Raw genomic sequence first — 20702 nt, forward strand, 5'->3', positions numbered from 1 at the left:
TCTTGGGTTATACCTCGTTCAATAAATCATATCAATAAATCATAAGGAAAACAAACCAATAATGCAATCCAATATTGAAAAGGATAAGTTGAAGAGTTACTTAAATAAAATTGCAAAAGGGTTTGAGGTAAATTGCTGATAACAGCTGACTGAAACTTGACAACTACATCTAAGTGTATTATATCTGAATAAACCAGATGTAACAGCCACATATTAAAATTAGTTGGTAAGCCATTGTATTTTATTTAAAAGTCACGTCATATGTATAAGCTAACTCACAACTGTGCTGAATTACTTTGACTGCGCAAACACACAGTGTCGCACAGGCTGGGTGGGCAGAAAGTCAATAACATTTTACTGAAACGCAACAGACCGGTTTCAAAGTAACTTAAAGTCTCTAATGAGCTAATGTTTAATGTTTTAAGTATATGTTCTTGATAATTCTAGAGCCATGGTAACATGGCTTTTGACACAGCAGCCATTTTGACACGACATAGTAGTAAAACAGGTGTTCTAAGCGACATTAATTAGACTATCCGGTTCTCTATGCAAACGCTTATCTTCGTATTTTTAAGCTGGCTCTGGGTGGTTGAATGCAGTAGCTACACAACATGACTTTTATTAGGATGCTGCTTTTACCAAACAGGAAGAAATTCTGTTCTGTGGCGTTTACGGCCGCACGTTTGTGCAGCAGCTGCCCACCAGCTGCGTGCAAAAACCCGGTGGTTTACTTTGATATTGCTGCTGACAACGAACCGCTCGGCAGAATTAGCTTTGAGGTGAGTAGGTTTAAAAAAAAATCATATAGGTTTTACTGTCAAAATATGCGTTAAATCACCGTGAGCCGTTTTCTTTTTATTTTGCAGCTTAATGCAGACGTAGTGCCAAAAACAGCAGGTAACTACTGTTTTCATCTTCTTGTTTTTTAATCACATCCCAGGAAAGTATCAAGAAAGTGATTTTACCAGAGCTGAGGAAGGGATGAGATGTTTTGGGGGGGGTTTGGCTCCATAATTGTTTGGTTTGTAAAGCAGCTGTAACAAATCCATTCAGGAGGACTCTCTCTCGTTTCTTTTTTTTTAATGAAAGCAAAAAAGTGTCACATTGGGGCAAACAGAAACAGGCACGTTTGTTTTAAAAATGAAACAAAATGATCAAAATAGATGTCTGACTCACTTTGAGATTTGGTTACCAGAAAAAAAAATTACCGGAAGCTTTGTGGGGGGCTGGGTGTGTGTGTGTGTGTGTGTGTGTGTGTGTGTGTGTGTTGTTGTTGTTGTTGTTTTTGCTCATTCAAAGCTGTTTAGTCACCTGTGAGAAGTAAAAATTTACATTTACTCTATCCTGTAGAAAACTTCAGAGCGCTCTGTACAGGAGAACATGGCTTTGGCTACAAGGGATCCGTTTTCTTCAGGGTGATCCCTCAGTTTATATGTCAGGTAGGTTTTTTTTTGTTTTGTTTTGTTTTTGGGTAATTAATTTTCCCCAATGGATTGTTGTGATATTACTACAGTGATGCATTTTGTTTTTTAGGGTGGAGATATTATTTATAACTTTGGAGGTGGTGATAAGTCTATCTATGGAAAGAATTTTCCCGATGAGAACTTCAAGCTGAAGCACACTGGACCAGGTCATTATCCCCCTCTGTGGTTTTCTCACTCAATGTCAATATGCATGTCAATATATAAGAAATGTCCATAACTCGAAGTCAAACAGATGCACACAACAGATTATGTGCACTTTCACTTAAATAGTGGGAACGTCCTGAGTTTATTGCACATTTTTGTAAGGATTACACACAAGTTAATCCTTCATTGTTGTTTTTGGCATAATATTTAGAGTCCTTCGCTGTAACATTCACTGTCAGTCTTTTTTCTTTTTCTTTTTTTTTTTTTAAACCAGGTTGCATTTTGCAAACTATTCACATAATATTGTTCCATTCTTCATTTTTGTCTTGAGATTTCAAGATCATCTTTATTTTTGATCATCATGCTTCAGTTTACCTCATTGCTCATAATTACTGCCTATCTACAGTCAAGCCCACAATTATTCATACCCCTGCCAAATTTTGACTTAAAGTTTCTTTTGTTCAACCAGCAAGTTCTTTTTTGACCAGAAATGACACAGGTGTCTCCCAAAAGATAATAAGACGATGTACAAGAGGCATCATTGTGGAAAAAAATATTTCTCAGGTTTTATTTATATTTTAGCAAAAAGTCAATAGCCAAAATAGCCAGGGGTATGAATAATTATGGGCTTGACTGTATATAGAAGCCTGCTCTGCACAAGAACTCTTGCTCCCATCACTCTGGGAGGTCCCCACAAAGTTTGCTGTTGACAGTTATTTTGGTATTCTGCAGAGCCACCAGGTGGCAACATTTTAACACTTTTTTTTTCTAACATTGATACTTGAGTGTGCTGGATAATATAAGCTGTTGTGTGCACCTGTGGCACAAGTGGAAATACTTAGTCCATTCAAGTGTCCTTATTTTAATCTAACTGAATATGAGTTTGTTCAATTTTAAGGTATCCTGTCCATGGCCAATGCCGGACCGAACACCAATGGATCCCAGTTCTTTATCTGCACCACTAAAACAGATTGGTACGTACTGACAAATGTAAACATATTTATAACAGCTGATACCAGTGAAGCTGTGTATTTCATCCAAACTGGCTTGAATTCATATCACAGTGATATTCAGTAATGGCTTGAAGCCGTTAATTGTAAGCAGTCTCTTTTTCTTTTAGGTTGGATGGTAAGCATGTTGTCTTTGGAAAAGTAAAGGAGGGAATGGATGTGGTCAAGATAATGGAGTCTTTTGGTTCCAAGACTGGGTACACTTCAAAGAAGATCACGATCATGGACTGTGGAGAGCTCAAGTAGATTTAATGTGGATATGTTCATTGTCGAATCTCATTTCCTGGTGAATTTCAATAGGAGCGCAAAGTGAAAGAGGTTTGCCTAGAGTGCTTCCTCTTTTGCTGAGTGTAGATAAATGTAGCACTTCTTAGTTTTCTGTTTCAGTGCCATTTTATGGGGTTTTCACATGGAAAGCTACATTCCTAGCTTTTCATTTTCAGTATGAAGTAAGTAGCGCTGGTACAAGTGCTTTTAAGAGATTGGGGTAAAATGTAATTTCTGCCAGTGGGACACTACTTCCAGCTGCAAATTAAAATTTGCATGGACATAAAACTGAATGCACCCGCATTCCAATCAGTTTGCGAGGTGTTCAGCTGGTCCTCAGTTTGAGAACAGGGTGGGATGCACATTCCGGGGGGTTACATCAGGAAAGGGCATCTGGTGTTTAAAAAAAAAGTCTGCCAAATCAGATATTGACACTATGGCATCAACTGAGAGAAGATTTTTTTTATCTCTCTGCCTATAAAATGACCAGCTTTATCACACTTTTGTACTTGGTAATGTTCTGGTGGCTGCTCTTTGAAATTAACAAAATAAAATAAAATCTAGCATTTACAAACTAACTGTCCAAAGCTTTGCTGCTCCCCAGCTCTACTGCTGATATCGTCCAATATTTGCAGGTTTGCAGTTTTATGCACTGGGCTAGAGATCAGTGAATTAGCTAAAGACCTCTATTCTGATATTTGTGTGTACATTCTGCATATAGCATGATGCGTGTATAACATTTGGTTACATTTTTTTTTTTAATCTGAAAGGTATTCTGCCAGTATGTGGAATCAGCACAGTTTGCATGTTCATGTTTTCAGATTATTGACACAGCTGCAGTTTTATATTTAGCAAAGCAAGGCAATTCAATGAACTACTCAGTAGGAGCTGTGTTGTCACTTGTTAAAATTAGAGGGATACTCAAATGTTAAAGATCAAGGTTTGCACCAATGACTGTTGGTTTGCACACAGTGACAGCAACACATTCATTCCAAGCAGTTTATTTTTTATGATTGGGGTTTTAATAATAAATAATAGACTTTTTTTTTCCTGGTGATTGTTTATGGTTAAGTCGTTATACAAACAAATAAAAAATTGACATGCAAAACTGATTAAATACTGTCTGCTTCACTTTACAAACTTAATGTCTCCAGTTTCAAATTTTAAAGTTTCACGTGGTGTAGATGTTTTAGATTTTGAATTGAATTTTCAAAACGTTGTTTTTGGTTGGACTGTAGCAATAGCGCATCTTGAATGTTTCATTTTATACGAACTCGATATGGTGATCAGATGAACCATACAGACTACACAAACCTTTCTTTTACGTATGACGTTAATGGCGTCAGCAGCACGCAGCATAACACTACTTTAATAATAATAATAATAATAATTAATAATAATAATTTGAATGTATTATAAATCGCGCGTAATCTCGCGAGAAACGTAGCAGAGCTTCCGGTTGTGTAATCAACTTCCTCATCTCGCGCATGTAAGCGTAATTGTAGGTCACTGTTGGTCCACCTGCGTTGAGGTATTGCATCACAGTGAGTTTATAAAGATGTTGCTTTTATCAAACAGGATAAAGTTTTGCTCTTTAGCGTTTACAGCCGCACGTCTGTACAGCAGCGGCCCAGCAGCAGCGAACAAAAACCCGCTGGTGTACTTTGACATTGCCGCTGACAACGAGCCGCTTGGCAGAGTTACCTTCGAGGTGAGTAGGTTAAAAATAATTGTTGGCACTGCTTGTATTAGTTTGCATTTTAATGTTTCAGTTCGATGTCCTCAGCGGACAGTCGCTGATTTACTTTCCCCAGATTAAAAAAAAAAAAAAAAAAATGCCTTCAGTCTGCTTCTTTTGCTTTTGCAGCTCAATGCAGAAGTCGTGCCCAAGACTGCAGGTAACTGATGTTCTCTTCCTTCTTTTCAATACCAGACAAGCTGTGACGAGTATCTGATCTACTCAGACCTAAAGAAAAGATGATGGTGTGCCTGAACTTGACTAAGTTTAACTTGACACACCAAATGTGTGTGTGAATCGACAGGCTGTCACTTTGATTATGTTAAAATAGTTTTTTTTGACCTTCTGCCAAAGCGTGCCTATTTGGTTTGTAAATCAAAAGAAACATTCTAAGGGAATAACAATGTGTTGTCACAATAGAAGATAATATAATTATTCACTTTTTTATGTTAAAACCTGAAAAACACGAAATTGTCACAGTTAAACTAGAACCACAAATTTAAAAGGTGAGACTCATAATCATCAAAAAGGCTGCAAATTTTATTCTGCTGATAACTGAGCAGTTTGTGGGATTCTTACACTGTTACAGGCACACTTTTTCATCCTTTAGGAAGATTTCATCAAAAATATTTAAGGTTTACTACCAAATATTTAAAAGTCTAAGAAAAAATAACTCTGCTGTATAAGATTTTGTGTGCTTTATTCTAACGTAACTGTTCTGTCTACTGTGTGGATTCAAACATAAGAAGGCAGACACTGATGTGAAGGCTCTCTTGCAGAAAACTTCCGAGCGCTGTGCACAGGAGAGCATGGCTTTGGTTATAAGGGTTCAATTTTCCACAGGGTGATCCCTCAGTTTATGTGCCAGGTAGGCTTTAATGTTTCTCTAGTTTTGTTTTCCTGTCTCCAATTAGAGTCCAGTTACAGTGACACGTTTTGTGTTTTCAGGGTGGAGACTTCACAAACCACAACGGAACTGGAGGAAAATCGATCTATGGAAGGAAGTTTCCCGACGAGAACTTCCAACTGAAGCACACTGGGCCAGGCAAGTATTTACATCATTTCAGTTTTTCCTTTGGAACCAAAAGGAGGATGGGGTTGTAAAAACCAAATACACTCTTACAGGTTAGGATGCATTGCATCTAATATAATGCATACACAGCACAGTGTGATATACTACACATGATGGTACAATCTCAGGCTACAGTGTTTGTGACTGGTGTTTTGCTTGGTAGTAAATGGAGTAAATTGTAATTTTCCAGAGCAAAAATGAGATGTGCCATGACCAGATTAAATATGCAATTATGTAAATATTATGGGTGCTGTGATTGTTATTTTTTATTTTTTTGTATCTATTTACTGGAAAATTACCCAATGCTATCCTCCATTGTAATGTGGTGTTGTCACATTTGTCTTCTGCCACCAGGTGGCAACATTTTTAAATGGTGGATTTTCTAACTGCTATATATGAATCTGCTTTATAATATAATATGTTGTGTAGATGTGTGGCTTAAGTGAAAATACTTCTTTTAATGAATGAATTTGTTCAATTGTAAGGTATCTTGTCTATGGCCAATGCTGGACCAAACACCAATGGATCCCAGTTCTTCATCTGCACAGCTAAAACAGAATGGTACGTACAGATAAACATCATAAAATGTAGGAGATGAAGCTAGTGAAGTTCTTTTTCATCGGTCTGTGGCTCCACCTAATAAAATGTGAGTCGGTCAGACTCAGTAGGTGCTTCATGGATCATGTCATTATCCAGGGCAGCTTTATTAAAATAAACGTCTTCTTCATTTAGGCTGGATGGCAAGCATGTTGTCCTTGGCAGCGTGAAGGAGGGAATGGATGTAGTCAAGAGAGTGGAGTCTTACGGTTCACGGACTGGGCGAACCTCCAAGAAGATCACTATCACAGACTGTGGACAGCTCGACTAGACTCCGTGTGGACGTGTCCGTAGTCTCATCTCCTGCTGTAATTTCAATAAATGCAAGAGTGAAAGAGGGTCTTTCTTCAGTCAGCGAGCAGAGTGCTATCTCTGTTCGCTGACAGTAGATCATTTCAAAACATTTTTTGTTTAGGTTTTTTGTGCTTATATGCTGTATTACTTCAGGTAATGGAATACACATGTGTTTGCTTTAAATGTCAACTTGATGCATCAAAAATAATGAATGATCCGAATATGTGACAAAGCTCTGTGAATTTAGCAACATAAACTTGATCTAATTTTGCAAAAAGGGGCTTTCATTTGTAAAAACAAAAACAAAATGTGATTTTTTTTTAATTCTTTTTTTAACAAAGATGTCAAAAAATTAAAAAAAAAATCCTTAAAAATGAAATTTGGCACATCAGCAAACTGGCTGAAATAAAACTGTTTGTAGCAGTAGTGCCTACCTTTTAATGGAGATGTTGGAAAATTCTTTCTGAACTATCCTGAGGAGAAGTTCCGAAGCAGGTACAATCTGTATTTGTATATGTAGAAAAAATACATTGAGGTACAAAGAGAGGAGCTATGGTATTGTATGAAAAAATAAAGAGTGACAGAAAGTGCATGTGGGCAGCAAAATGAGTGAGATGTGATGGGAACGACAGATGAGTTTAACGTGAAGTTAGGATTACCTTCACTTTAAACTACATTGATCTCTTGTATATAGTAGTGATGGACAGGCTGACTGATGTCAGACATGAGTTTCGGTTGATTGATGTTCACAGAATGTGGAAATTTGGAGTTGTTAGGCAGCAGGAAAAGAGGAAAAAAACACAGGCTTGGTGTGACAACGATGCAAAGGATGAATGGAGGTTTTAATTGTAGGATTACCTGCGATTGTATTTGATGATACTGAAGCCATATCTCAGCAAGTTGTTCTCTGTAGTCCCCCCTCATGATATAATGTGCTTACATCCTTACTTGAGATGTAGAGATGAGATCAGAAACCGATCACGTTTAAATACATTTTAATGCAAATATTTCAATAGAGAAGCATCCATCTCATGGGTTATACAAATTAAGGCACATTAAATTTAACAGTTTACAAGTTAAAGGGTATTTCTGTTCCATATTCATTTATTAGCAAGTCCAGTGAAAAATACCCTGAAAAGCACCACTCACATGCAATCCTTCACTTAAACCTCTATCACTGTTTGTTACATTCACTTTTTTTTTTTTACTGTCACATGTTATATACTACATTATGACCATAAGCACTTTGGCGAGTCTTTTAGCACTGGGTGCCAAAATACAGTTCCTGTAAATTACTATTAGAAATGTTTCTACAATGCATATTTATTTCAAACTTTGGACTGACAAACTACCTGACGAGTGTTTTCACCATAAACTGTAGCACATAGTATAAAAGAACTTAATGTTAGTTGACTAATATATTCCTTCACAAAGAGTAATATTCAACAAAATAGTATGGCTTAAAACATATATTAGAAAAATGATGTACCCACCAATACTAATAATACAGAGGACAAGGCAGATATACATTATTACTGCATAACCGTCTTGGCAAGGACTTGCATATTTTATACAAAAACATTTAAGTTATTTCTAAAATATACACACATGTAAAAGAACCTTTATATGAAAGCTGTTCCAAGAAGTTGCTCACAAGTGAAGAAAGTGAAGTTTCTTAATTCACAGTTGGCTCAAAGTTCAGACTTCAAATGAATATTCACATAATGAAAACCGAGTAGCTTACAAGAACCCAGCAAACAAAGTACTCATCTCCACTGAAACCAGAGTCAGAAGGTATTTCGTGAAAGTGTGAGATGCATTACTGCACAATAGATGTTGTAGCTTTAGTAACTAAAATATAGCTGTCGTAGCTATGTGTGTTTGATGAAGCTTTGGAGCAGTATGTGAGGCAAACTGAGTGTGTTATTGCACTCGGCGGCAGTAGTAGCCGAGGACTTTGCATTTTTCACACAGGTGTTGCGGATGCTCTTTACTCTGGTCAGACACATCCAACCCATCCGGCTTCTCCAGAGGTCTCTGGAACAAAGAAACCGGAAATTAATGACCTGCGTCTACAGAAATTGCCAATTATTCCTAGGTCCAAGAAAGACATGAGAAACAGACAGCTATCCCATTTTGTAAGCTTATATAAGAATAAGACAGAGGTATCTGCGGATAATGTAACCAAAATTTGACAACTCACAGCAAGTTAGTTTAAAAAAATATGTGACTTTTTAGGTGAACTGTTCTTTTAAAGCAGTGGTTCTTAACCTTGTTGGAGGTACCGAACCCCACCAGTTTCATATGCGCATTCACTGAACCCCTCTTTAGTGAAAAATAAAATATGATTTTTTTCAAATTCAAGACGTAGATATGTTTTTTACTGGTGCACAAAATGAGCCGTGCATGTCACGGCGGAGGCTCTGCCGAACCCCTGAGACCAACTCACTGAACCCCTAGGGTTCGATCGAACCCAGGTTAAGAACCACTGTTTTAAAGTCAGTCCAGGCCTCAGTGGTCAAGCTACAGAAGAGAGGATTTGACTGCATAGATTGAATACATGTAAAGATTTGATGTGCAAGACCAAGGAGCTGTCCCAGTCTCCTGATGCCCTGTGTTCTGATGCATTACCTGCTTGTGAGGGTAAACGTTGATGTGGCACTTGATACATTCTTGTCCCATGTTGGCCCAGGAGTTCCCGCTCATCCACTTCCTCTTGCATTTTGGACATTTATACTCTCCAAAACACCTCTTTTTTCCCTGATACGGGGTCAGGCCCTCGCCTTTGGGTCGAGCCTGAAAAGCAGAAAAATTATACATGCCTGTCACCACTTTTAATGGGGGAAGACCTGCCCACTGACCTATTTTGTTTCTTTGCATGGCAGCCAGTTCAAAGCTTCATGTAATTAGAACACATCCTGATAGCAGAACTGTTGGTGGTCAGGAGAATTTATGGAGAGGGTTTTTTCAGGAATGGAATGATTATGGTTTGTCAAATCATTTGCTTTGGTGCTTTAACAGTCCTAAAAGGATTGACTTATATTACAAAGTAATCTAATCAAAGTAAACTTATTTTAGAGGGCTAGTGTAGGAAATTACAAGACTCTTGGTTCTATGAAAGCAAACAGAAAAGTTTCAGTGGTTAATTCCAAAGATGTTGGAAGATATTGTATGTTGTAATTTATTTGCTGGACAGAAAAAGAGTCTCAGCTTTCCCATTAGAAATGAACTCCCTCCCTCCAGCTGTGTTCCCAGGAGACCATAAAGGAGGCCCTGGCCTGTGGAGGGACCAATCAGAGAGGGCTTACTTCTATAGGACAAATACCTTAGGCTATCAGTCATCCCTCCCAGCTGGCCACAACCCTCCAATCAGAACACAAAGATCTTAGCCGGGAGGAAATAAAACCCAGATGAACTCTGCACTGGTGTAACATGACAAAATTCTAAGCCCATCACCGAAAAGAAAAAAGAAAATCCTCTCGACAAGACTGGTTTGAATTAGAAGCACCTTGGATGAAAAGTAGGGCAAGTCAAAATTAAGACCAAATCAGGCCTGAATCCACAACAACAGAGAAGTTCACATCATGCTTTGCTTTTATTTCACAGCAGAAACATATGTCACGTTCAAAGCTTCTCACTGATCATTTCCAATTTTATTCATTTCCAGTCCTTAATCTGTGAAACAAAACAGGTTGTGAAGTTCCATCAGCCAAATCTCTAACTGCTAAATGCACTGTGGAGCATTTTGAAGCATGTGTTAGCCTCATTCGACCACCAAGGGGCACTGTGGGAGATCGCTTTTGATGCTTGCCCTTGTTCTCAAGCATACAGGGACAGCAGACAGATTATCGTTTTCCTGAAGGAGGAAACAGCTTTCACTCTTCAAAACAAGCAAAACAAACTCTACCTAAAGTCTGGAGCCCACAGGGCAGCGAGGCGCACTGCACACGCTGTAGTTTCCACTGCCCTGATTGAAGATGTCACACTGACAGCCAACAAATGAAAACACACTTTTGACCTGGAAGTGAATGGACACTCTCAATGGAAAGCAGGAAAGATTGACTGAATCCATCAGATCAGTGGGCCATGTGTATACATGACATTTTGCAACATTTCCACATTGTCACATACAAATGACATTTTACATCCGGCTAAACTCTCTTAGTAAGACTTTATTCTTTCTTGTAATTTCTTTAAGTAGGCTTCAGGAATAGTTCTCCAGGCTATTTGTAGGACATTCAAAGCTCTTCTTTAGATGTTGGCTGCCTTTTGCTCTGTTCTCTGTGAAGATGATCCCACACTGCTTCAATAATGTTAAGGTCTGGGCTCTGGGGAGGCCAATCCATGACTGATAATAACCCACTATGTTTTTTTCTATCCAGATATGCTTTTACTTTATTGGCAGCATGTTTGCGATCACTGTCATCCTCAAAAATGAAGCCGCTGACAAACACGCTTTTCAGATGGTTTTGCATGGTGGATAAATCTTTGACAATACGTTTCTGCACTCTTCATTTCATCAGTTTTGACACAATCTCCAACACCACTGGCTGAAATACAGCCCAAAACCAGAATCTCCACCATGTTTTATAGATGACTGTAGACACTCACTGTTCCACCTCCTCCTTACATACTGATGATGTTTTGAATCAGACATTTCAAATTTAAATTCAGCACTCCACAAGACCTGTTACAACTAATTTTCAATCCAGTTCTTGTGTAATTTGGCATATCTCAGCCTTTTCCGGCTGTTTCCCTTCCTTAAGAATGGCTTCTTGACATCTGCATTGCTGATATGTAGAAAAGTTAAGGACTGCAGCAATACTAATATCAGCTAAGGCAGCTGGGGTTGTTCTTTCTTTGCAGAGGTTATTTTACTTCCATTGCCTTTGTTTTTTAGACTTGGCCAAGTGCAGTTTCTGAGAACAACTTTCATTCGATTCAATTTTCTTTGTCATACACAGAAAATAAACACATAGAAACAAACAGAAGGCCTAAAACCTCAAAACTTGTTTGATGATCCTTTCAGCCTGAAACCACATGTGAGAAATTCTTTTAAGATAAATAAGATATGAAATTCATTTATTATGTGTATTACAACATATTCAGTTTCACATCCAATACTTATGTTGTGTTATTTAAATTAGCCCCAGACTGCATAGAGGGATGTAAAGCCAGATTTGTAGGCTGCAGCAGATAAGCTTGGCCCAGATCCTTGTAGCCTGGTGAGAGAGACCCAGGAGGTGGCTGCCTCCCTCTGCCATCATCTGGAAACCATCAGGATAAACAATGGACTACTCCAAATCCTCACCCCCCCCCCCCTCTCCATTCGCCAGTCCCTCATTCACTCTCCCCTACTCCCATACCCCCACGAGACATTCATCCTGGAGAACTCAGCACAGATAAGCCTACTGGATACCATGTGGTCAATTACTCCACACTAACAAACCCACCACACTCTGTCCCTCGCTGGGTTTAATTTGTATCAGACCCCCACAGCATCATTGGAGAAGTCCAGCTGTTAAGCAAAGCAAAACAACACAATCATGCCTGGGCTGACCACTGCAGCAAAAGGTCGCCTGTGTTTTAAAGACTCTTGTGCTGATTTAAGAGATAGTTTTCATTATCTTGTGAAATCAACTCTCCAGGAGGGTTAAGAGCAACAAATGCCTCAATTCCCATGAGCCCCAAAGAGAGACTATTAAAACAGCTGCGTTTTTAAGAGGACAAATTTGATGGCAGCAGTAAACCAAAATTCAACAGCTTCTCAAATATGATGATGTGCTGCTTTTTAGTTTTATATGATTATCAAGCAAATATTTGGGGCTTTAGCAGCATTCGTCAAACAAAACTAATTAGAAGACATCATCTTAGGCTGGATTCTAGTTTGTTGAGCAGCTGCTTATTTTAAAAGTGAACAAATATCATTATGACGTGCCTACTTTTAAACCTGAGCAACTTTTACAAGGCTGTCTTTTTCACCATAGTGGATATTTTAAAAACTGAAACAAATGTTACAATTCATAAATAATCAGCACATCTGAGTAAGTTTGGATGCCCTAGGGGTTTACAGCTGTTATGAAGAAATAAAGAAATAATAATTTAACATCTGATACATCAGCTGAATTCCAGCTAAATAAAAGAAAGGATAAAAACTCCTCATATAACAAACAAATATGCCACATTCTTTTGCAAACCTAGTGGCGTGCATACCACTTAAAATACAGGATGTGTCGACTTCTACACTGTTGTCTGAAGAATTGCTCTAACTTGCTTTACTTTGACTCGTTTTGAACAGACAAAGCTGTTTGGTTCGTGCGCTGCTGCTCTCACTGTGTCATAGGTCGTCAGCTCAAAACTTCTATTCTCATCCCGAGTTTAATAAAGTTTTTCTAGCAGCTTCACCACGACCGTGGGCTCAAACCACAGAGCAGTGATTCGAGGAAATAAGATATCAGTCTCTTCCTGGCCAGTAGATGCTAACTTATGTCTTACACAATGGTGTTTCCTCTTTTCCAGAGCAAATCAAGGCCAAATGTTCCACTTACGGAAACATCAAGATGTCAAAAGATTCTTTTATGCAGATACAGCCTGAAGCTGTGATCTTTCTGCACAGCTTTTCTACAAATGTTGCACATTTGAAACACATTGGATTAACTTTTCTTTAATCCAACATGAATATGATTACATACAAACATCTGGAGGCCAAAGAGCAAATGATTGGTTCTGTATTTTCCAACATAGATCTGTAGAGTTTTAATCAATCAGACCCAGTGTTGAAAGCACACAGAGCAAGGAGAATGATTATCACACAGACATATGGACATTTTACTTCTATGCATCTTTCTCATATGCAGGAGTCTGGAGGGACCAAGCACTCTGATTGGTCCAGAATCTGACTGAGCTCCACTGAGCTATGGGTATTATGTTTCTCAAAAGACTGAATGACAGGAACAGGTGGTGGTTTGGAAGACAAAACAGAAATGCAACAGCAAAATATTTCCAACTTCAGTTCAATATGTGTTTGAGCAACATTTAGGAGGGGAAGTGTTATGTGGGACATACTTGGATAGGTAGGTAGGTAGAAATTAAAGATCTGCAAGTAAAAGAAAAACAACCTACTGTAGGGCACTTCCCTTTCCTTCCTATCACATGTCACTCATCTAAAATGATTAAGTCCTCTAGGAAAACATTAAAAACATGGAACCATAATAAAACTGATCTCTACAGCATTTTTCCTATATGTGTTCCTCAGCCTTGAGCCGATGACACTCTTTATCATATGAAGGCTATCTACCCTAAATTCCAGGGTTTCCCCTATCTTTCGCATCATCCTCAGCAGATGTTTAACCAGAAGCGCCAGGCAGGATATTGTGTGTAGATAAGACAGTTATCACCAGTGAAAACAAAAGGACCACAGCAACAGTAATCAGACAGGGTTACATGAGATTGTCCAGTTCAGCGGTGTTCCACAGCGTTCCACCTGAGTGCAGGTACTTTATTCAGCCCAAAACGAATCTGATAATCACTATCAGTCAATTTCAGTCGTTTAAAAACTTTGTAAATATTGAGATCATCCTCCTGTAATTTCATTTTATAGTCAAATTACATTTCTCAAGGTACCAAATACAGTTGAATACTGTTTTATGTTTAAACTTTTGGTTTTTTTGGTAAATGCATTATTGCCAAGAGTAAGATCAGAATGCTGACCGGCATGCATTTCATGCCTGTATGCAAAAATATAGATCTACATCTAGCTAAAAGACTTTAAACACAAGCAAACAGCTGGACTGTGTTGATCCAAAAATTTAAAAAAACATCTGCCTATCATTATCTTGCATGATAATTATCAACCGTGTGTATCTTGTCTTACATCTAAGAATAGAAAGTGCAAACACAACAAATTAACATTATGTTAAATGTTGGACTTTTAAGTGGCGCAGCACAGACTAAAAATACTGAGAACTAAAAATGTTGTATGTTTATGCTCAAAGGCCAATGATCAGATCAAGAAGTTTCTTTTGTAATCTCTCCAACCAATTTTCAAAGCAGACTTTTCCCCTCCATTCAAGTGTGATTAAACTGTAACAGTAAAGACCTACATGCACTTCCTATGTTACCCACAAGTTTGCAAAAACGGATGCAGTCATCTCTGTGTAGCTAGAGTCCGATAGCCACTGCCCTGCACTGACAGAAAGGCGAGAGAAACAGAGATGACTCCAGCCAAGCAGCACTGTGCGAACAATACAGCCTGACTTCCTGACCTTTGGTTCCACAGCCCCTCTGCAGAAACAATGCTCTCCTTATTTATCACAGGTCCTTCCCACCACGCACCCAATTACTGTCAGCATTCTGTCACTTGTGTACTTTCTTTACTGTAAGCAGGTCGAGCTACTTAACTAGGATGAGGACATTAAAATATAGTATGAAGGATTTTTAACTTTTTTAACTATTTTTCTGCGATGCTAAGACATCATACTAAGAAAGCATACTAAAAGCATGATAAACTTCAGTTGGCTAAAAATCCCTCAGATTCCAACCAGCGAGAACAAAAAGCAGTTTGTTGATTAGGCACAGCTTCAGACGAACGTTCATCACAACTTCAACTGAAGAGACCTTTTGTCATGGCGACAGCTCCGTAATCATCGCTTTGGGTCTGAAATATTAGCAACACATGATAAAATCTGACATCATCTTTCTAAAGCAGAGCAAGAGTGGCAAAAAGCCAGGAGGAGAAATGGTTTCCAGATTTTGCATAATTTAAAGAGTATAGCTATAAAGCAGAATCGTAAATATCTCTGACAATTCCTTTGACGTTTCAATCGTCTCATGAAGCAAGTAACCCAACGCTGCACAGTGCTGTCAGCAGGATGTTAACTATTGAAATGCCAAATGGCAGCATTAGCATTTTCTCTTATACCTTTAACTTTTTATTTTTTTCATTACCTGCCATGCATTTGTCGTATAATTTTAGACTTGATGTTCCAGAAAATGCTTTTAAGGCTTCAGGCACAGACTTCCTGTGTGCATCCTTCTCTCATCTTACTGAGCCACGACATCCTTTGATTCCTATTCACTGCAGCTCCACAAAATGTTCCCTGTCTCCTAGTGTCAGACTCAGCCTAAAGACTTACTCACAATACACCAAGGTACAAACAGATAATCACAACCTACAGATGAAGGCTGTGACGCAGTTTATCTCATAAAAATTCTAAACCTCAAGTTGTGTAAAGCACAGCGGCGCAATGGTTACTACTGTTTCTTTAGAGCTCCACTAGTAGCCTTTTGTGTTAAGCTTCTACATTTACCCACTTTCACTGGTTGCTACAGCTTCGTCCACAGTCCAAACACATTCCTGATTTGTATTTGTGGATGTGATAATGTATAGTTATCTTAATTTCTGTGTTAGCCCATGCTTTTTGCCCACTGTCAGCTAGTAAAGGCTCCAGACCCATTGCTACCCGGTTTTAAAGGAGTGCTTGTCCAGGAGTGGGCTTTTTGTGTTCAATGTTGGGTAAAATCACAAGTGAAAAGTTAGAACTAAGTTTTCATATAGAACATCTAAGAAACATCAAAGCTTGTGAGATGATTGAGTCAGAAGCTTGTAGAGGACCAATAGAATAACAGGAAGGGTTGTCAATATTTCTGCCAAGTGTCTGTGTCTGTGGCTTTAAAGTGTGTGATTAGGACCTTCTTTGATACACTTGGATGAAGATGTGATTCATGACACGAAAGAAAAATACAGAATGTAAACCTACTTTTCATAGCAATTGGCAGGTGTTCACAGATGTGAATGTGCGAAGAGCTATAAGGTCACTGCACATATGTTGGCAGCATTCCTTACATTCCTATATGGGCTGTATTCTGTGCTAGAGTACACTAATCTACCATGTGTTGGCAGAGTCAAGACTTTAGGCGAGAATGATCAAAATTGAGGGAGAAAAAAGAGATTCCTACTCATTGTTTTTGAGTGAAAGAATGGTTTGGACAATGTGTTCATTCCTTATATATTAAGAAATAGATAAGAAGTTTGGTATTACGCTCACATCAAAAAATGTAGGTCATCTGGAATGATAGCTTAACTTAGCTTAGCATAAAAAGAGCAATGATTGGGGTAGGGGAGAATAACTAGATTCCCTACCAGCTCCTCTAAAGCATAGTAATGCTATCTACAATGTCTGATTTTTGCAAAAAGCATAAAACCAGTAATTATAAGCAGTTGTGTTCTTTTTGACAGAGCTAAACTGGCTCTCCCTATTTCCCGTCTTTATGCTAACACTGGCTCACAGTCTAATAGTATTTCTATGCTACTAGCTTTATGGAGATAAGGCTAGCAGCATTCCCATTCACAAGAAAGCAAATGGGTTTAAGCACACCTAACAGGTATTTGTCACACAGTTCAAAAAAAGGCTACCTTGTGTTATTAATAACATACTTTAAATGTTTTATCCAATTAACTGTGATTTAGCATCGGTTAGCATAGTCTTGGTTCAGTGCAAAATCTCAGCCCAAAATCTTGGTAGCCGTTAAAAGTTGATCACATTGGGTTTACTATTTAATTAACTTTAACCTGCTTATAACTACTTCAAACCAATTTTTAACCCATTTTCATTTTTTCATGAGGTTTGTGCTTGAGGGTCTGCTGTTGCTCTCCTCATACTGGACTTTCCATGCACATGGAAAGGTGGGAAACTCCCAGAACGCAGCCAAATATGATTTACTACAAATGGAATTGCAATCTTCTTTTGACTTTTTTGACCAAACTGCTATTTTTATATATCACCTCAAAAAAGAGATTGATATTCTTAAAAATATGTTTAACTTGGCTTTTTTGGTATATGGAACTTGACAAACACTGAAATAAGTGAAACTGATCACCCAGTATTATAGTCTGTGGTATTATAAAAGGAGGTTGCTGCTTTCAGATTTTGCAAAAGAAAGCAATTTCTACTTTAAAAAAAAACTACTTAATCACTAGCTATGTTTTTGAGAGGGATATCCTGTGTGACAATGTATGACAGGATATCTATCTATATATCGCTAGACAGAGAGAGAGTGTGTGGGATCCAGTTGGATAAGCAGAAAAAAGGATGGATGGGTGGATGGATATATAGATACATTTGATTAGTAAAATTTGACCTGCTATTTTAAATTCAAGTTTTTGCTTCTTTGTTTCTTGGACACATCCTGTCCATCAGTCATTTAATTATTTCCATTACACCTAACAAATGTCAGACATTTCCTTCAGAACATGATCAATGGGGAACCACAGCTGCACATAAAGCACTGGTAATATTTCTTTCATGTTTGGAGTGGAGGTCATGCCTAGTTCCACAGAAAAACCTATCATCTTTCATTAAGGCCAGCACCGAGATCCAATCTGGCATCTGCTGCTCATTACCAGCCTGTGGTGGTACACCTAATTCAAATATGTGCTGAGGACTGTATTTCACACTAAAAAAAAAAAGAATAATACAAACATAATACTCTAACTTGGAATGTAGAGTTTAAATTGAGTGCAGTACAGTTGTGAAAGAATACCTAGAAATGTGACAAAGAATCTGGATGTGATTTGTGGATTTGTCATCACATTTACTTTACAAATGTATTATTCATGCAGCACTTCACATGCATTTGATAGACAGCTCAAATGAGCCACATATTGCGCAGCTGTTTGATGTAAAGTGTCACTGTGTGTCTCACCTGAGGGCAGTCTTTGATGTAGTGTCCTTTGTTGAAACAAAGGTGGCATAGGTAGTTGGGTGGCGGCCTTTTACTGGGCTTCCGTGTCTCAGGAGACAGGGAAAGGTCTGAGAAATGGTCCGCCAGTGAGCTCAGGCCATCCACAATATTGTTGAGAGATCCATAAGGTGAAGTCCTCTTGTAGAAATTATTGTTCAAGCTCTGTCAGAGAAAAGCAACACCCCCCACCCAAACAAATCAAAATTATTTTTCTGTTGATACACGCTCTTAACTATGTCTACAATATGTCCAAAACTCATAAGTAATGCCCAACATGACTTCCAAAAGGCCAAGGTAGTGTATTCAAATAGCTTCAAAATCATTCAAAACAGAAATACTCAACTATCAGGGGTAAAAACTGTAAGATTTTTACTTTGGAGTAGCAGATTTTGGCTTTTTTTGTTTGACAGATGATTGTTTAATTTTTGATTTTACTCATTTCATCAGTTTCAGCTCTACACAAGAGTGTTTGCCATATCCCCAAAACACAGATAGTTACAGAAGGTTGTTGTTGTGACTCTGCTGTAAAAGAACATTTCACAGGGTCTGTCAGTCCATCACCCTGATTGATTCTCCTGTTTGTCTCCCTGACAGTAGCCAACCTTATTTGATTTCTGCAGATGTGCAGTCCTCACTGTGTGAACCAATAGTGTCCATTTCCTCGTTAGAACAAAATGCCTTTGTCATGCATTCTTACAAATGGTTCTTCTGGCACGACATAATCAGCATCATTGTGCTTCTAGAGGAGATGGGTGCTATGGCACTGCAGGGCCAACCAACATGAAGAACAGCCTGCAGACACTGTTTACTCTGAAGGCATCACACAATAACGAATTGTGATCAGATGCACATGGGCTTTAGAGCGGTGAGATCGTAAGCAAGAGACACCAAACCACTAGATATCTTGGCATGCGTGAAGTTAAAGCACACATGCCAGATATGTGGAAATGTCTCATTTTTGAAGTAAAAACTTGTGGATTTAGATGTCAATGTTTAAAGAAAACAACATAAGTACTCAGTTTGCATTTTTTTTATCCCTTTCTTAAATTAGTCAGTAGTTTATTAAGCACTGAATTAATCATGCAGAGGCCAAGGGGCTGGGGGGGGGCTAACTCTAACATTTTTGAAACCTTGTGAGAGGTCTTTCTCAACCTACCATTCCCCCGTCTGGCTGACACCAGAACAGCGTGAGCACACTCAGGCACTATATCTGGGTACAAAACGCATATTCATATGCTACCCAGTCACCGCAGGGCAACCCAAATGAAGGCATGCAGGTGAGGTTTGCAGTATGGCCAGCGAAGTAACCAAGGCTGAAATATCTGAGTAGAAAATTCAGGGGGAAACTTGCAGCAAAAAATAAATAAATAAAAATAAAAGATGAATTATTGGGTTATTTAATCCAAATACGGAGATAATAAACTGGCATGAGATTGATTGAGACAGCATCACATGCGTTCTACCTCACTGCTCAGCTGGAAGAAGTTGTTGAGATAGTTGGAGCTCAGATCAGCTGCGCTGCGCTTGGAGCTGCTCACGTCCAGAGGAGAGGAGTCCGACTCGACTTTGAAGCCGTCAAAAGCGCTGCTCGGCGTGTCTTGTAAGGACATGTAGACCCAGCTGAGAAGCTGCGCGGGCTGATACACACCAGTCTCTATGGCAGACATCATGGTGTTTTCTGGAGGTCTGCGCCTCTCCTCTTAAAACAGCACCGTCAGAACCGCCGGTTTCTCTGGACCACCCAACTTCTTCCAGTCATCCCCCTGCAGCGGCTGATTGGGCGTAATCTGTGCGTGTGTTCACCTGGGGGAAGCCCCGGGAGGAGGACTCCACTAACAGGAGAGAAGTCACGGGAGAGGGCTCGGTGTAAGTTTGAAATGTATAAAGGCTGACTGGCAACTGGAAGACTGGAGCAGCGAACAGGCGAGGACTCTGCGTTGCGTCACAGAGAATAGGAGGGCCAACATGAGTTTGCATCTCTTTCTGTTCATCTTCGCTGGCTGATATATTAAGAGGGGAACTTCTCTGTACTTTTTTAATCATCTAAATATAACGCAAGTGAAAATGATAATTTAAAAAAAAGCAAAAATTAAACTTCTTATATGAGATTTCACTTATTTACAGAAGTGCCTTTTACTTCTTTTGTTTAATATCTAAACTTCATGTCAGTTTTTCCAATTCCTTCATTCGTGAGACTGTCGATGAACTAATTCATGTTTAATAAAATTAAGGATTTCCTAATATAAAATGCACGTAAAATGGGTTTTTGGTCTCAGCTCAAAGTGGATTTGAGCTGAGCTCAGTGGATTATAATGAGGAAGTGGGCTACTGCCATCTAGTGCTTCGTAATGAGT

General features: G+C 38.7%; 3 protein-coding genes across 3 annotated transcripts; 2 read left to right on the forward strand and 1 right to left on the reverse strand.

Moving 5' to 3' along the window:
- The first annotated feature begins 412 nt into the window (after positions 1-412).
- LOC116327511 (peptidyl-prolyl cis-trans isomerase A-like) lies at positions 413-4016 on the forward strand. Its single transcript, XM_031749135.2, has 6 exons — positions 413-779; positions 867-897; positions 1351-1439; positions 1534-1630; positions 2527-2602; positions 2749-4016. Exons 1-6 carry the CDS (start codon positions 612-614, stop codon positions 2882-2884), a joined length of 597 nt encoding a protein of 198 aa, XP_031604995.1. The 5' UTR covers positions 413-611; the 3' UTR covers positions 2885-4016.
- Positions 4017-4353: 337 nt separating this feature from the next.
- On the forward strand, positions 4354-7341 carry LOC116327475 (peptidyl-prolyl cis-trans isomerase A-like). Its single transcript, XM_031749070.2, has 6 exons — positions 4354-4616; positions 4773-4803; positions 5423-5511; positions 5592-5688; positions 6201-6276; positions 6448-7341. The coding sequence occupies exons 1-6, from the start codon at positions 4464-4466 to the stop codon at positions 6581-6583; spliced, it is 582 nt and encodes a 193-aa protein (XP_031604930.1). The 5' UTR covers positions 4354-4463; the 3' UTR covers positions 6584-7341.
- A 243-nt stretch (positions 7342-7584) lies between these two features.
- On the reverse strand, positions 7585-20428 carry LOC116327447 (zinc finger CCHC domain-containing protein 24-like). Its single transcript, XM_031749027.2, has 4 exons — positions 19812-20428; positions 18310-18510; positions 9238-9402; positions 7585-8643 (listed from the first exon to the last, which is right to left on the reverse strand). The coding sequence occupies exons 1-4, from the start codon at positions 20016-20018 to the stop codon at positions 8530-8532; spliced, it is 687 nt and encodes a 228-aa protein (XP_031604887.1). The 5' UTR covers positions 20019-20428; the 3' UTR covers positions 7585-8529.
- Between the last annotated feature and the right edge of the window lie 274 nt (positions 20429-20702).

Source organism: Oreochromis aureus, linkage group 8 (genome assembly GCF_013358895.1).
Source record: "Oreochromis aureus strain Israel breed Guangdong linkage group 8, ZZ_aureus, whole genome shotgun sequence".
Lineage (NCBI taxonomy): Eukaryota > Metazoa > Chordata > Actinopteri > Cichliformes > Cichlidae > Oreochromis > Oreochromis aureus.

Coding starts and splice junctions, on each gene's coding strand:
- LOC116327511 (XM_031749135.2), top strand. CDS start 612: ATGACTTTTATTAGGATGCTGCTTTTACCAAACAGGAAGAAATTCTGT. Junction 898..1,350: donor CGTAGTGCCAAAAACAGCAG/GTAACTACTGTT, acceptor TCTATCCTGTAG/AAAACTTCAGAGCGCTCTGT. Junction 1,440..1,533: donor TCCCTCAGTTTATATGTCAG/GTAGGTTTTTTT, acceptor TTTGTTTTTTAG/GGTGGAGATATTATTTATAA.
- LOC116327475 (XM_031749070.2), top strand. CDS start 4,464: ATGTTGCTTTTATCAAACAGGATAAAGTTTTGCTCTTTAGCGTTTACA. Junction 4,804..5,422: donor AGTCGTGCCCAAGACTGCAG/GTAACTGATGTT, acceptor GCTCTCTTGCAG/AAAACTTCCGAGCGCTGTGC. Junction 5,512..5,591: donor TCCCTCAGTTTATGTGCCAG/GTAGGCTTTAAT, acceptor TTGTGTTTTCAG/GGTGGAGACTTCACAAACCA.
- LOC116327447 (XM_031749027.2), bottom strand. CDS start 20,018: ATGATGTCTGCCATAGAGACTGGTGTGTATCAGCCCGCGCAGCTTCTC. Junction 9,403..18,309: donor ACATCAAAGACTGCCCTCAG/GTGAGACACACA, acceptor TCTGCTTTTCAG/GCTCGACCCAAAGGCGAGGG. Junction 8,644..9,237: donor ACGTTTACCCTCACAAGCAG/GTAATGCATCAG, acceptor TCTTTGTTCCAG/AGACCTCTGGAGAAGCCGGA.